General features: G+C 40.0%; 1 protein-coding gene across 3 annotated transcripts in view; it reads right to left on the bottom strand.

Annotated features, from left to right (window-relative positions):
* Positions 1–13495, bottom strand: part of Agbl4 (ATP/GTP binding protein like 4) — a 1180502-nt gene that overhangs the window by 320688 nt on the left and 846319 nt on the right. For all 3 annotated transcript variants that reach the window (XM_021199658.2, XM_021199659.1, XM_021199657.1), the window contains exon 6: positions 2114–2153. In XM_021199658.2, coding sequence (XP_021055317.1) covers positions 2114–2153 — 40 coding nt within the window. The remainder of the gene's footprint in view (positions 1–2113; positions 2154–13495) is intronic.

Below are 13495 nucleotides of genomic sequence, written 5' to 3'. Positions count from 1 at the left end.
AACATTTCCAAGAAAAAGCCCACATGGGTAATACTTGCCTGGCCCACTGGAGTCCAGGTTGCACCCTGGGGATGTGTGGCTGCTGCAGTTCTCCCCATGCCTGTGAGGGGTCAGCAGATCAGTGTTTCACAACAGAAGCAGAGCCCACTTTAGTGTAACAGTGTGCCACATATATCTTTTGGGAAGTGCTGACCTAGAAGATACTCTGTTTTCATCTAGGAGGAGGGATAATTATAAACCACTCAAGCTCTGGCAGCATAGAGACACTTGCAATCCCACAGCTGTCTAAAAGGAGCATACTGGAATGCACAAGTGCTCTGTTTAAATCTGTGTAGTAGCAATTAGGAGCAGTCAAAACTAGCACAAAAGAAATGCAGTTTACAAATCTAAAAATGTCATTCTAAAACAGCTGAAGACATATCTAGAACCCTCTCCAGAATATAGGTAGGCATCACACCAAGAAGAGACTACATGTGATGGGATGTGGACAGTTGATCTGGGAAATGCACGCATACTTGGAAAAAAAAATGCTTTACAACAGGAGTGTCACTATATAGGATGGGACAGAGACAATCCCTGAGCCGTAACTTGAAGAAGAAATGGCAGGTCACTCAAGGGCCTTCTATTGCCCCAGTTATGGAATTGTTAAGCATATAGAAATGTTACTCATATAAGTCTAGATGTAGCTTACATGATATATTATATCTATATATATATATAATATATATATAATATATATATCTATATATTATATTATATATATCTATATATAATATATCTATATAATATATATAATATATCTATATGATATATTAAACAGTTTTCAATCATGCCCACCCAGGCATGGTGGCGCACACTTATACGTAATACTATCATTTGGGAGGTGGAATCATAAGGATCAGCAGTTCAAGGTCCTCCCAAGCAACATGGAAAATTGAAGGCCAGTCTGGGCTACAGGAGGTACAGACACAGGCGTAACAACAATGGTCTCTACATTCATTCTTCTGTTGCCCCAAGTCAAAGAGCTGTGTCACATGGAAATATGACACCCGAAATGGGTAAATACACCTTACATTTGGGCTCAGTGTCCTATGTGTGCTAGGGTTCTGCCTGCAGAGTGCAAGTCTTCAGGCTTTTTGCTAACTGGTTATGAGCATAGCAGGCCTGATGGAAGGCAAGGCCAACAGAGTTTGTCCATATTGGCTACCAAGATATTGAATGTCTCCACATTTACTGAGAGTGATTTCCTGAGCCACCATCTTGCATATGAGCACTCTGCCACACTAGCTCCTCTGCCCTGGGACCCCATTCTTTCACAGTCCAGTGACCAAAGTGTTAATGTTTGGCACAGGAGCTGGTCACTGTGACTCTTAAATATTTAGAATATCACTCATGGGTGAAGATGAATTGTCTTACCCACTCACAAACACCAATGAAATCTCTTGGCATCAATAAAAGAAAAATTGTTTCTGTAGTTCAATTTAGCCTCGATTTTTCAAACCAGAGTAAGATACTTCTCTGACATCACTAAACTCAACTTCTCACTGTGCTAGAGGTCAAACCTCAGGGAATGAAAAGTCCTTCTGGTCCTATGGCCACAGGGTTTTTGTTTTTTTTATTTGTTTGTTTGAGACTTGACTCCCTGTTAATGGAGAAAACCAAAAGCCACTTTGATTCTCAGACCAGCCAGTGAGCAAAACCCATCACCTAACAGATTGGCCCCTGCTCATGAGCCATCCTCTACAGCACTGTGTAGGCTGTTTCTCCATTCCCTGTAATTTTAAAACTTATTTCCCAGGAGACAAGAACAGTTTCTTAATATGTGAGTGCAGTGAGTGATTTGGGGGAGAACTTCACCACTCAGGGAATCCAGTTGTCACCCAGAGCAGCATCAATGTCACCCGTCAGGAGGCAGCACAGAGCTGGGCTGGGGTGGGGTTGGGGGACAGGAAACTGTCCCAGGCAGCACACAGAGGAAGAAGTATGTCTTTAACCTTGCAAGAATCAACTGATTTCATTCTGAGAGTCAGAGAGGGCAGGGCTTGTGTCTAGAGAGGCTGCAAGGCATGACTCTGAGAAATTCCAAACAAAATGGTGCTCAGCGCCTACTCACCGGGGCTGGTTATCGTCAGGAGGTCAAGCTGCCGCTGTTGCTGCAATAGAAAACATAACAGTGAGGGCCATGATTTGCACAGCCAAACATATGCCTAGCAGGGCAGGGGAGAAATGCAAGACGATGTCTAGACACACAGACAAGTTTATGTTTTATGGAACATGGTTGTCCTAAGGGTTCTTCTACCATACAGGCTAGGCAAAATTGATAGCCTTTCTGAGAGGGCATTGGAGCACATCTAGATAAGCCTATACTGTCATCACGAACAGAAAGGCCTGGGAAGAATGTGGTTTACCTATGGACACAGAAAAATGCCCCATTCCATTCTCTCAGCGAGGCCCCAGTCTTCCTGTTGGCCTCCTTCTCTTTTCTAAGAGAAGTGCTGAGGACAGAGTACGTCGTCTTCTGTAAAGGGTCACACAAACTCTGTTCTGAGAGCTGTGGGTTTAAGCTGCATGTTTCAGGAGCTTCTCTTCACTGGTATTTCCCCCAGTGATATCTTGTCAGATTGCACTCCACCCTCTTTTTATCTTGACACTTTCCAAGAATGGCTTCCTGAAGTTCAGCTTAAGCATTAGGGAAGTCAACAATGGTCTTTTGGCTAGTGTAGACTAAAGTCCCAGCACAGCCAGTGCTAGGAGCTCTAAGATAACATTTCAGACCGATGGCAATCCTACTGGGTGAGTATTGCCCAGAGGAAGAATGATTACATTCAAAGAGGGGAAACTATTTTCTCAAAACTACACCACCACTAACTGGCAGGAACATGCCAGTTCCAATCCTGCCTCTAGAGTCTAAATTATGGCAATCATAGCTCACGATAAATTATCAGTAAAATAATCTATTTAGTATTGGTGGGGGAACTTTTATTGCAGGACATCTGACCCTTAGTCACAGGGGCTGCCACTATCATTTGCATAGAATCACTAATACTTAGAGCACAGGAGTCGTTGTGTTTGATCTATCTTCCATACAATCCCCTCTTCAATGTCCTCTTCCCACCTCCAGCTGTGTGAACTATCTCTGTTCCACCTCTTTCTTTGACAGGATATCACTACTTATTGCTAATTCAGCTCTCCTTTGAACAAAGTGAAGCCCTGTAATGGTAGCATAACTTCTTGTTGCCTCAGACCATAGTAACAGCTGTGTCTGTTTCTCCAGGCTAAATGTTCTCAATTCCTGTCATTTTTTTTTTCCATGAGCATCTCTTCTCAAACTTCCTTGTCCCCAGGGTGCTCTCTTTAGCCATTCAACTTTGATATGCTATAACAAAAATCTCTTGCCACATTCTCTACTGGTTGATTCTGACTTCTCGGGGGTCTACAAGCAAGTTTGTGTCCCTTTGAGCCCTTCTCAGTAACACATCCCTGCTTTCCTGCCAGCCCATAACTCATTCCAGTTGACTTCAAGCAAACAATGCAACTTCAAGATGTCACTGATCTATGTAGCAAGCATGAGTTCTCACACTGAAATAAAATACAGACTCGCACATGCCAGCAAGGGAGCCAGATGTCCTCCTTCCACAGATGTGGAATCTAGCAGAGGCAAAGTTGGCTCAAACTGCCCTTGCCCAAGTCAACCTGCATGGCCTGGAACTCTGCTCATGCAGGAGAGAAGGTCATAGTAGCCCTTTTTCTTCCATAAATTTCATGATAGACACAATTAGTGAAGAAGGAAAAAAAAAGCCTGTCTATCCAAAAAGCTTTAATTCTTTTGTAAGTTCTATTACTAAATGGCATCTCTGTTCTTGGGATTAAGTGGAGAAGAATGAGAAGAAAAACCTGGCAAGAGACACACACACCAGGTATGTGTCCTGGCTCTTGTGTCTGGTTTTGTATAATTGACTGTTTCTGGCTACAAACTTCAGAATTCTAAAAAAGAGCAAGAGAGGCTTAAAGTCAAGTGCAACCAGGTGCTGTACTTGTGGGTTCCCTTTTCTGGTGTCGGGTACTCTCAGAATCCCTGGGCTGCAGACCACGGGCTCAAGGACAGAGTCAGAATTCAAAAAGAACCACATTTTAAACTGTACTGTCACATTGCAACTTCCCCGCCTGTGTGAATCTTCCTCAATAGATGAGAAACATCTTACGGGCTCAGAACTACTATTCATCTTAGATCTCTCACTCCACGCTGCAGAGGCGCTCTCAGTGAGCACTTGCTCAGCTCAGTGAACTAATCGCCAAATCCACAGCATCCTTGCAACCCCCACAACCCCTACGCCTGTGTTTATGCTGTTCTCTCTGCCAGAGCTGCTAGAACTTCTCACACTCTCCATGGAGTTCCTGTATACCAACCCCTAAGCCTAACCCACTTCTCTCCTTTCTTTGGCAGAGTAAATATTTTCTGCTTTGTTCTTCCATTGCACCTTGCAAAACTGATCTCTCGTATCATGCTGTTTTGTCTTTTTCTGTGTCTATATATCATGGTACTTGATGACAGGGCTCTGCCATTTCATCTCTATGCTTCCAGGGCCCAGAACAAAACCTTGGAAGGACTGTTTGATGTCATTTAGTTTAAATGATTCAACTATTCTGTTATTCCCTCTGCAATGACCCTGTTAAGTAGGAACTCATCATTACAGGGAGTAAGCAGTTCCTTCTTTCCCAAGGCTTTCCCTCTGCCATGCCTTTGAGGTTTATCACTTTTATAGTTTTGCTCTGCCATTCTTCAGTTAGCAACAAAGTCTATCTTTTCTGAGAGTGCTTCCTATCTCCACCTCTCTCCCCGACCCAGTAGCTTCTATTGTCTATATGCTCTCTGTGATGATGAATTGTCATCTGCAGAGAAACCCTGTTATCCACAATTGACTATGTGTGCACCACCTAGTGGCACAATCTGGTAAGTGCAGTCTGTTTATGTTCAAAATAGCACTTCAGACAGGATTGCAAAATCCATGGTCTAAATGCAAATGAAAACAAAAGCATATGTTTCAGAACGACTGCATAACAGCTTTCAGCAAAGAAATGGAATAGTCAAGTAATTAGGTTAGAATTTTTCAAAAGTAAAAAAATAATAAACGAAAGTGCGAAACTTCATTACTAGAGTAACTAGAGTAATAATCACTGGAGACTGCCGATGGGAAGCTATAGCGTTTGTAAACTCGGGGTACCTGACTTCCTTTCTACTTGTTACTTGGCTTGCCTCTCGCATGCCTCTTCTTCTGTCAGGCCTTTCTCGACCTGACAAGGCTGTGCTGGATCTTACCTGAGGCCCCACAGGAGCAACATTACATTATGTTCCCAAGTCTTCTTGACTTCTCTCTCAAGGGGCGTGCCCAGCACCTGACTAATAGAAGAAACCCAACAGAGATCTTCTGGTCACACATTACCCTCTTTGACATGACCCCACTCAGTAGGTCACCAGATGAGCTCCTGAGCTTTGGATATCACTCTTCCAAAAGACATATTAGGTACAAACATTTTTTTTTTTTTTTTGTCAACTGCCTCCATACTTTCCCTCAAACCCCTTTCTTTATAAGTCTCAGGGATGTTGGAACGGAGCCACAGAGAATTTGGCCTTCTTCATCTGGATGGGGTGATTATGAGGCTGTGGTTAAAAATGGACTTTTCGTTTTGGTCACGACTGCACTGCAATTATCTCTTAGAATGAAAAGGGACGTAGTGTTCTTGGAGCTCAGGACTGGTTTTGTGTGGGGGTTCTGTGTGGCAGAGGAGAATAGACACTGATTGTGTGTTCAGTGTTGCTTTCTGTTTTCACTGAAGATAGCTATTTGAGGAACAGCCAGTCTGTCACAGCAGAGACGGGAGACGATTTAGACAAGAGCACCAGTAATTTCTGAGCATTCTCCTGTCACTGCAGAAGCCAGCCATCCTTCGGAGGACCCCGGGATTTACATCTCCAGAAGGAGCACAGGAGCATAGGCACGCAGGCACACAGGCACACATTCAGCTTCAAGCCTCAGGTTCCTCTCTTTCCAACAATCCAACTTCCCTTTTCTTTCCCAGCCCTAGTCTCCTACTAGGCATCTGGCCTTTTAATATCCCCTCCACAGAGAACAGTTCACCTAGCACCGACATTTCGAGACTCAGTTTTTAATGTCTCTTAACCTAGTCTAGCTTTCTCACTGGCCAAACAACTGATCATTTTAAAGTTACATCTGTTCTGCTCTTTGAATAATTTAATGATCCTAATTGCATTTTTTCATAAAGACTAATTTACAAGCTTGGCTTTCAAGGAAGATGTTTAAAAAAAAGTAGCAGCTCAAATTAGGCCAATAGCAGAGACAGATATTGTATGTTTTCTCTCACTTCTGGTTTCTGGGTTTTATATACGTAAGTAAAATGATCTAACTATATACCTATATATTTATGTATCTATTACTTGAAAGTAGAAGCAAACCTAGGAGACAAAGCAGACAAATGGGTAGAGGATAGAAGTAGGGAGGGGAGGGATGCTATAAAAATGTTTTACATACAAGTGTGGATGCTAAAAAAAAATTTGAACAGAGGTACTTTGCTTTGGTAGATAAGGTGACTCCCAGAAGCCATAGGCTATTAAATGAAAATCCCAGAGTCAAAGCTAGACTACTTCCTTATAAATTGTTGGCCAGAGAGGTCTATGAAGACCTCCAAACAACTCAGGGTATTTATTTCCACTGTTCTTGGTTACCTAACAGAACTAGATTGTAAGACCCTGCCTGAAGACACCATGTATTTTGGTTGGTTATAGACAAAGAGAAATCAAGCCACCATTATGTTGGCTAGCTTTCATAGTACCAGAGTGTGTTATGCAGGATGGTAGGGGTGAATTGTTATTAACAGACTTACTCAGTCATGGACCCTGCATGCCATACCACTGACCTGCCAGTGGCATGAGGTGCCCATTGGCACAAATGGCGGAATGACTGTTATTGGACTGACCAACTGCTCTCTGATTATATTTGAGGCCTGCCCTAAAGGAGGAAGTTCATGTCTATTACTATAAACCTAACAAAAGCCCATGTCTAGGCCCTGGTGGGAAGTAATTTCTGTTGTTTTTGTAAATATACATAATATCTTGTCAAGCTACATTCTAAATATTTATCTCTGTGGTCAGCAGAATTTCTTTATGAAGTAGGCTATAGTTATTACAGAGAATCAAAACTCATCAAATAGCTGATAAGAATTGACTGTTCAACATTAAGTGTAACATTTATATCATTCCCTCCAGGGCTCTGGGAGCACTCTAGAAAAAAGCATGGAAAAACAGAAGTGCTGGTGGAAGAGTAGAGTCTTGTATTCCACAATTCCCTAAGTATCTCAAGGTAGTTAATGGTAGTTAGGTGGCAGTCCCTAGGACCCCTTTCTAAGTTTCTTTAGATAGGTAATGATTGCAGGAATGTGTGAGGTTAGTCACTAGTAAGTCACTGACACTCCTGTAAATAATCCCCCACCCACACATAGTCCTATAAGTAACCTTAATTAAACTAATTGGTTCACCATAAGTAAGCAAATAAATAAATAAATGAAATAAATGAAAGACATGGAAGTTGGTAGGGGACTAGTTGAGAAGAGGAAAGGTAAGAATGGGAAGGGATAAGAGAGAATAATGGGGGTAAATATCATCAAAGTGCATGACTCGTGTATGTGAACTATCATAATGTTGTTAATACATAATGAAATATATTATCACAGAAAATTAATATGTGGTGATAGAGGTCAGGTGGGGTGGGGGTGGGGGCATCTATGTGGAGACGGAGGTCTGTTACTACCAGGGACTAACAGGCTAGACAACACCAGTGACAACCAGATGGCTAAAGGCTAGCAGAAGAACACAAACAACAAAATCTAGGCCAATATGGCATGATCAGAATCCAACTCTCCTACTACAGCAAGCCCTGGATACCCAAACACACCTGAAGAACAAGAAAATGCCATTAAATGAAGATTATAGAGGCCTTTAAAGAGAAAGATAAATAAATCCCTTAAAGAAATACAGGAAAATATAATCAATCAGATAGAAGTCTTGAAAGAGGAAGGAAATAAGTATAAAGAAATACAAGAAAATACAATCAAACAGGTGAAAGAAATGAGTAAAACTGTTCAAGATCTGAAAATGGAAATAGATGCAATAAGGAAAACATAAATGTGGGAAACCCTAGAGATAGAAAACCTAGGAAAGGGAAGAGGAGCTACAGACACACGTATCACCAACAGAATACAAAAGATGGAAAAGAGAATCTCAGGTGTAGAAGATATCATAGAAGAAATTGATACATCAGTAAGAGAAAATGCCAAATATATAAAGTCTCTAACACAAAACATCCAGGAAATTTGGAACACTATGAAAGAGACAAACCTAAGAATAGAAGAAGGAGGGTATTACCAGATTAAAGGCCAAGAAAATATCTTCAATAAAATCATAGAAGAAAATTTCCCCAACTTAAAGAAATGGCTATAAACATACAAGAAGCTCACAGAGTACCAAATACATTGGACAAGAAAATAAAATTCTCCTGCTACATAATAATCAAAACACTAAATGTATAGAACAAGGACATAATATTAAAGGCTGCAAGAGAAAAAGGCCAAGTAACATATAAAGGCAGAATTATACCTGACTTCTCAACAGAGACTCTAAAAGTCAGAAGGGCCTGGATAGATATCTTGCACATCCTAAGAGACCACAGATGTCAGTCCAAATTACTATACCCATAAAAATGTTCAATTTCGGGGAAACCAAGATATTCTATTACAAAATTAAATTTAATTTAATTAGCCCCACAGAGGATAGTAGAAAGAAAATTCCAACACAGGAAGGTAACTACACCTAAGAAATCACAATGAGTTAATTTCACAGCAAAACCAAAAGAAGAGAATCAAACACATTTACACACAAACATTATGCCTATTAAAATAACAGAAACTAACAATCACTGGTCATTAACATCTCTCACCATCAATGGATTTAATTCACAAACAAAAAGACACAAGCTAACAGAGTGGATGCATAAACAGGATCTATTGTTCTGCTGCATGCATGAATATACCTCAGCAACAAAGATAGATACTACTTCAGAGTAAAGGGCAGAAAGAAGATCCCTAGAGTCAAACTGGAGTAGACATTCTACTATCTAATTAAATAGACTTTCAACCAAAAGTAATCAAAAGAGATAGGAAATAACACTTCATACTCATCAAAAGAAAAATCCATCAAGATGATTTCTCATTTCTGAACACTTATGCACCAAATGCAAGGGCACCCACATTTGTAAAAGAAACATTACTAAAGATTAAATCTCACATGGAATCTCAAACATTAGTAGCGTGAGACTTCAACCCTAAGCTCTCAACAATGGACAGGTCATCAAAACAGAACTAAACAGAGAGATAATGAAATTAGCAGAGGTTATGTATCAAATAGGCCTAACATATCTATAGACTATTTAACCTGCAAAAGAATGTATTTTCTTCTTAGCACTTCATGGAACCTTCTCAAAAAGTAAGTCAAAAAGTAAGCCTCAATAGATACAAGAAGATTGAAATAACTTCTGGCATCCTATCAGATCACCGTGGGTTAAAACTGGGCTTCAACAAAGCAGAAAAAAGAAAGCTGACAAACTCATGGAAACTAAACAATTATCTACTCATTGACCACTGGATCAAAGAAGAAATAAAAAAAAGAAAATAAAACATTCAATGAAAATGAATGCACAACATATCCAAATTTATGGGATACAATGAAAGCAGTTCTAAAAGGAAAGTTCATAGCATTAAGTACCTTCATAAAGAAATTAGAGCTTTCATACTAACGATTTAAAAATACACCTGAAAACTCTAGGGAAAAAAGAAGCAAACACACCCAAGAGGGGTAGATGACATGAAATAATCAAACTCAGGGCTGAAATCAATCCATTAGAAACAAAGAGAAGACAAAGACTTAACAAAACCAAGAGTTGGTTCTTTGAGAAAACAAACAAGATAGATAAACCCTTAGCTAAACTAAGTTAAAGGTTAGAGAGACAGTATCCAAATTAACAAAATCAGAAATGAAAAGGAAGCTATAACAACAGATACTGAGGAGATTCAAAAAATCATTAGGTATTACTTCAAAAGTCTAAACAAAATGAATAATTTTCTAGATAGATACAACTTACCAAAGTTAAATTAAGATCAGGTAAACTATTTAAACAGTTCTAAAACCCCTAAGAAAATAGAAGCAGTCATTAAACATCTACAAAACAAATAAGCAAAAAGGCTGAGTTCCAGATGGCTTTAGCACACAGTTCTACCAGACTTTCAAAGAAGAGCTAATACCAATACTTCTGAAATGTTTCCCCAAAATAGAAGTATAAGGAACATTGCCTACTTCATTCTATGAGCCCGCAGTTACCCCGAAACCTAACCCACACAAAGATTCAACAAAGAAAGAGAATTTCAGACCAATTACTCTTATGAACATTGATACAAAAATACTCAATAAAATAGTCGCAAACTGAATCCAAGAGCACATCAAAAACATCATCCACCATGATCAATTAGGCGTCATCCTAGTGATGCAGGGGATAGTTGAATACACAGAAATGTAATTTACCATGAAACAAATTGAAAGAAAAAAAAAGCCCACATGATCATCTCATTTGATGATTAAAAAAAAAAAAAAAGCCTTTAACAAAATCCAACACCCCTTCATGTTAAAAGTCTTAGAGAGACCAGGGATACAGGGTGCATACCTAAACACAATAAAGGCAATATAAGGCAAGTTGATAGCCAAAATCAAATTAAGTGAAGAGAAACTTAAATTAAATCCAAAAAACGTGGGGCAAGGCAAGGCAAGGCTGTCCACTGTCTACATCTCTTCAATACAGTACTTGAAGTTCTAGCTAGAGCAATAAGACAAGTAAAGGAGATCAAAGGGATATAAATTGGAAGGGAAGAAGTCAAAGTATTGCTATTCCCAGATGATACCATAGTATACACAAGTGACCCCCAAAATTATACCACAAAACTTGTGGTTCAGCTGGTAAACACCTTCAGCAAATTGGCTGGATACAAACTTAACTAAAAAAAATCAGTAGCCCTCCTTTATATAAGTGATAAAATAGGCTGAGAAAGAAATTCAGGAAACAACACCTTTCCCAATAATATAAAATATTTTGGTGTAAATTTGGTATATTTTCAAATAATATAAAATATTTTGGTGTAACTCCAATCAAGCAAGGGAAAGACCTATATTACAAGAACTTCAAGTCCCTGAAGAAAGAAATTAAAGAAGATATCTGCAGATGGAAAGATCTTCCATGCTCATGGGTCAGTAGGATTAACAAAGTGAAACTGGATGTCTGCATGTAGAAGAATGCAAATAGATCCTTATTTATCTTCCTGCACAAATCTCAAGTCCAAGTGGATCAAAGACCTCAACATAAAACTATATACACTAAATCTAATAGAAGAGAAAGTGGGAAATAACCTTGCAATCATTGTTAATGGAGACAACATCCTGAACAGAACACCAATGGTTCAGGAGCTAAGATCAAAGGATGTTCCTAGTCCTGCAGTGACTTGAGGTGCCAGGCTTCATTTTGCAATGAAAACAATACTAAGTGTTTCTTAGTTTCTTGCTAAAACAATTTTATGTACTAGGTTTTCTACAAGACAACAATTGTTGCTTAGACACAGCCAAAAATTTAGACAAAGACTGTGAAGATCTAAAAGACCCTTGCTTCTCCAGTCCCTGCTAAGGAATTGCCACTTGTATGAATACCCCAGAAGAGAGGGGCTTCCTGTGCCAAAGTCCTCCTGGGTACAGTGGGCTGACCTATGAATCTGCTACTAATTCCTGTGGAGGAAATGCCTGCCGACATGGAGGCACCACCTTTAAAGTCCCTGAGCACCCTGTCTGTATCTGTCCTGCTGAATATGCTGGAAGGTTCTGTGACACAGACAACAATAACTATGCTTCCAACCCTTACCACATGGGACTGTGTGCTAGAATGGAATCAATGGCTACTTCTGCTTCTGTGTGCCTGGATACCAAGGCAGGCATTGTGCCTTGTAAGTGGATGATTGTGTTTCTGATCCCTGCATGAATGAGGCTATATGCCACAATGAGAAAAGAAGATATATTTGTGTCTGTCCTCAAGAGTATTCTGGTGTGAACTGGGAGTTGGAAGTTGATGAATGTGGATCCCAGCTGTGTCTACATGATGTCAGGTGTCAGGATGCTCTTGGGGCTTACTTCTGTGACTATGTACCTGGAATCCTTGGAGACTACTGTGAACTCAACTTTCATGAATGCGCCAATAAGCAATGTCTCCATAGAAACAACTACCTCTTTGACTGCACAGGTAGTGGATTCACAGGAACACAGTATGAGACTGATCCCTTTTTGTTGTTCAAAGCCTTGTCACAATGATACAACATGTGAGAACACTGTTGGCAGCTATATTTGTCAGTGCTGTCCTTGATAGACAGGTGCCCTTTGTGAGATGGACATAAATGAATGCAGTAGCAACCCCTGCCATTTTTTTTTGGGGGGGGGGGACTACACTGAGCTGTCCTCAGAGGATTAATAAGAACACATTGTTGGCCTGCCTTCCTCCTTCAACTACCTTGGAGCCTCAGGTTATGTTTGTATCTGTCAGCAGGACTCATAGACAGAAGCCTAGTATAACTGTCTTCTGAAAGGCTCTACCCAGCAGCTGACCAAAACAAATGCAGAGACCCACAACCAAACATTAGACTGAGCTTGGGAAGTCTTGTGGAAGAGTTTCAGGAAGTACTGAGGAACCTGGAAGGGATAGGGGCTCTACAAGAAGACCAATAGGTTCAACACACATGTATTCTTGGGAGTTCCTAGAGACTGAACCACAAACAAAGAGCATACAAAGACTTGACCTGATCATAGACTCATCACACACAAACAGCAGATGGGCAGCTTGGTCTTCATGAGGATCCTCCAACAACTGGAGCAGGGGGCTTACCGTGTTGCCTGCCTATGGATCCTGTTCCCCTAACTAGGCTGCCTTGTCTGGCCTCAATGGTAGAGGATATGCCTAGTTCTGCAGTGACTTGATGTGTCAGGGTAGGCTGGTATTCATATGGAGACCTACCTTCTCTTAGAGGGGAAGGGAAAAGAGGGGAGTGGAAGGAGATTGGGAAGAGAGGGGGACTGTGATCTGGATGTAAAGTGAATAAATAAATAAACTAATAGAAAAAACCCAAATTAATAAATTAATAAACATTTTAAACAAGAAAATGTAATATGAAATCTACTATATAAACCTCCATATATGTATATACATTATGTATGTGTGTATATGTACATATATATGTACTTATGTATATGTATACATACACACATATGTACATGTACATAATACACACATACACACACACACACACACACACACACATATATATATATATATATATATATATATAT

Source organism: Mus pahari, chromosome 6 (assembly GCF_900095145.1).
Source record: "Mus pahari chromosome 6, PAHARI_EIJ_v1.1, whole genome shotgun sequence".
NCBI classification, from domain to species: Eukaryota; Metazoa; Chordata; class Mammalia; order Rodentia; family Muridae; genus Mus; species Mus pahari.
Note: the sequence above shows the minus strand (reverse complement) of the source record. Positions and strands in the feature narration are given on the sequence as shown.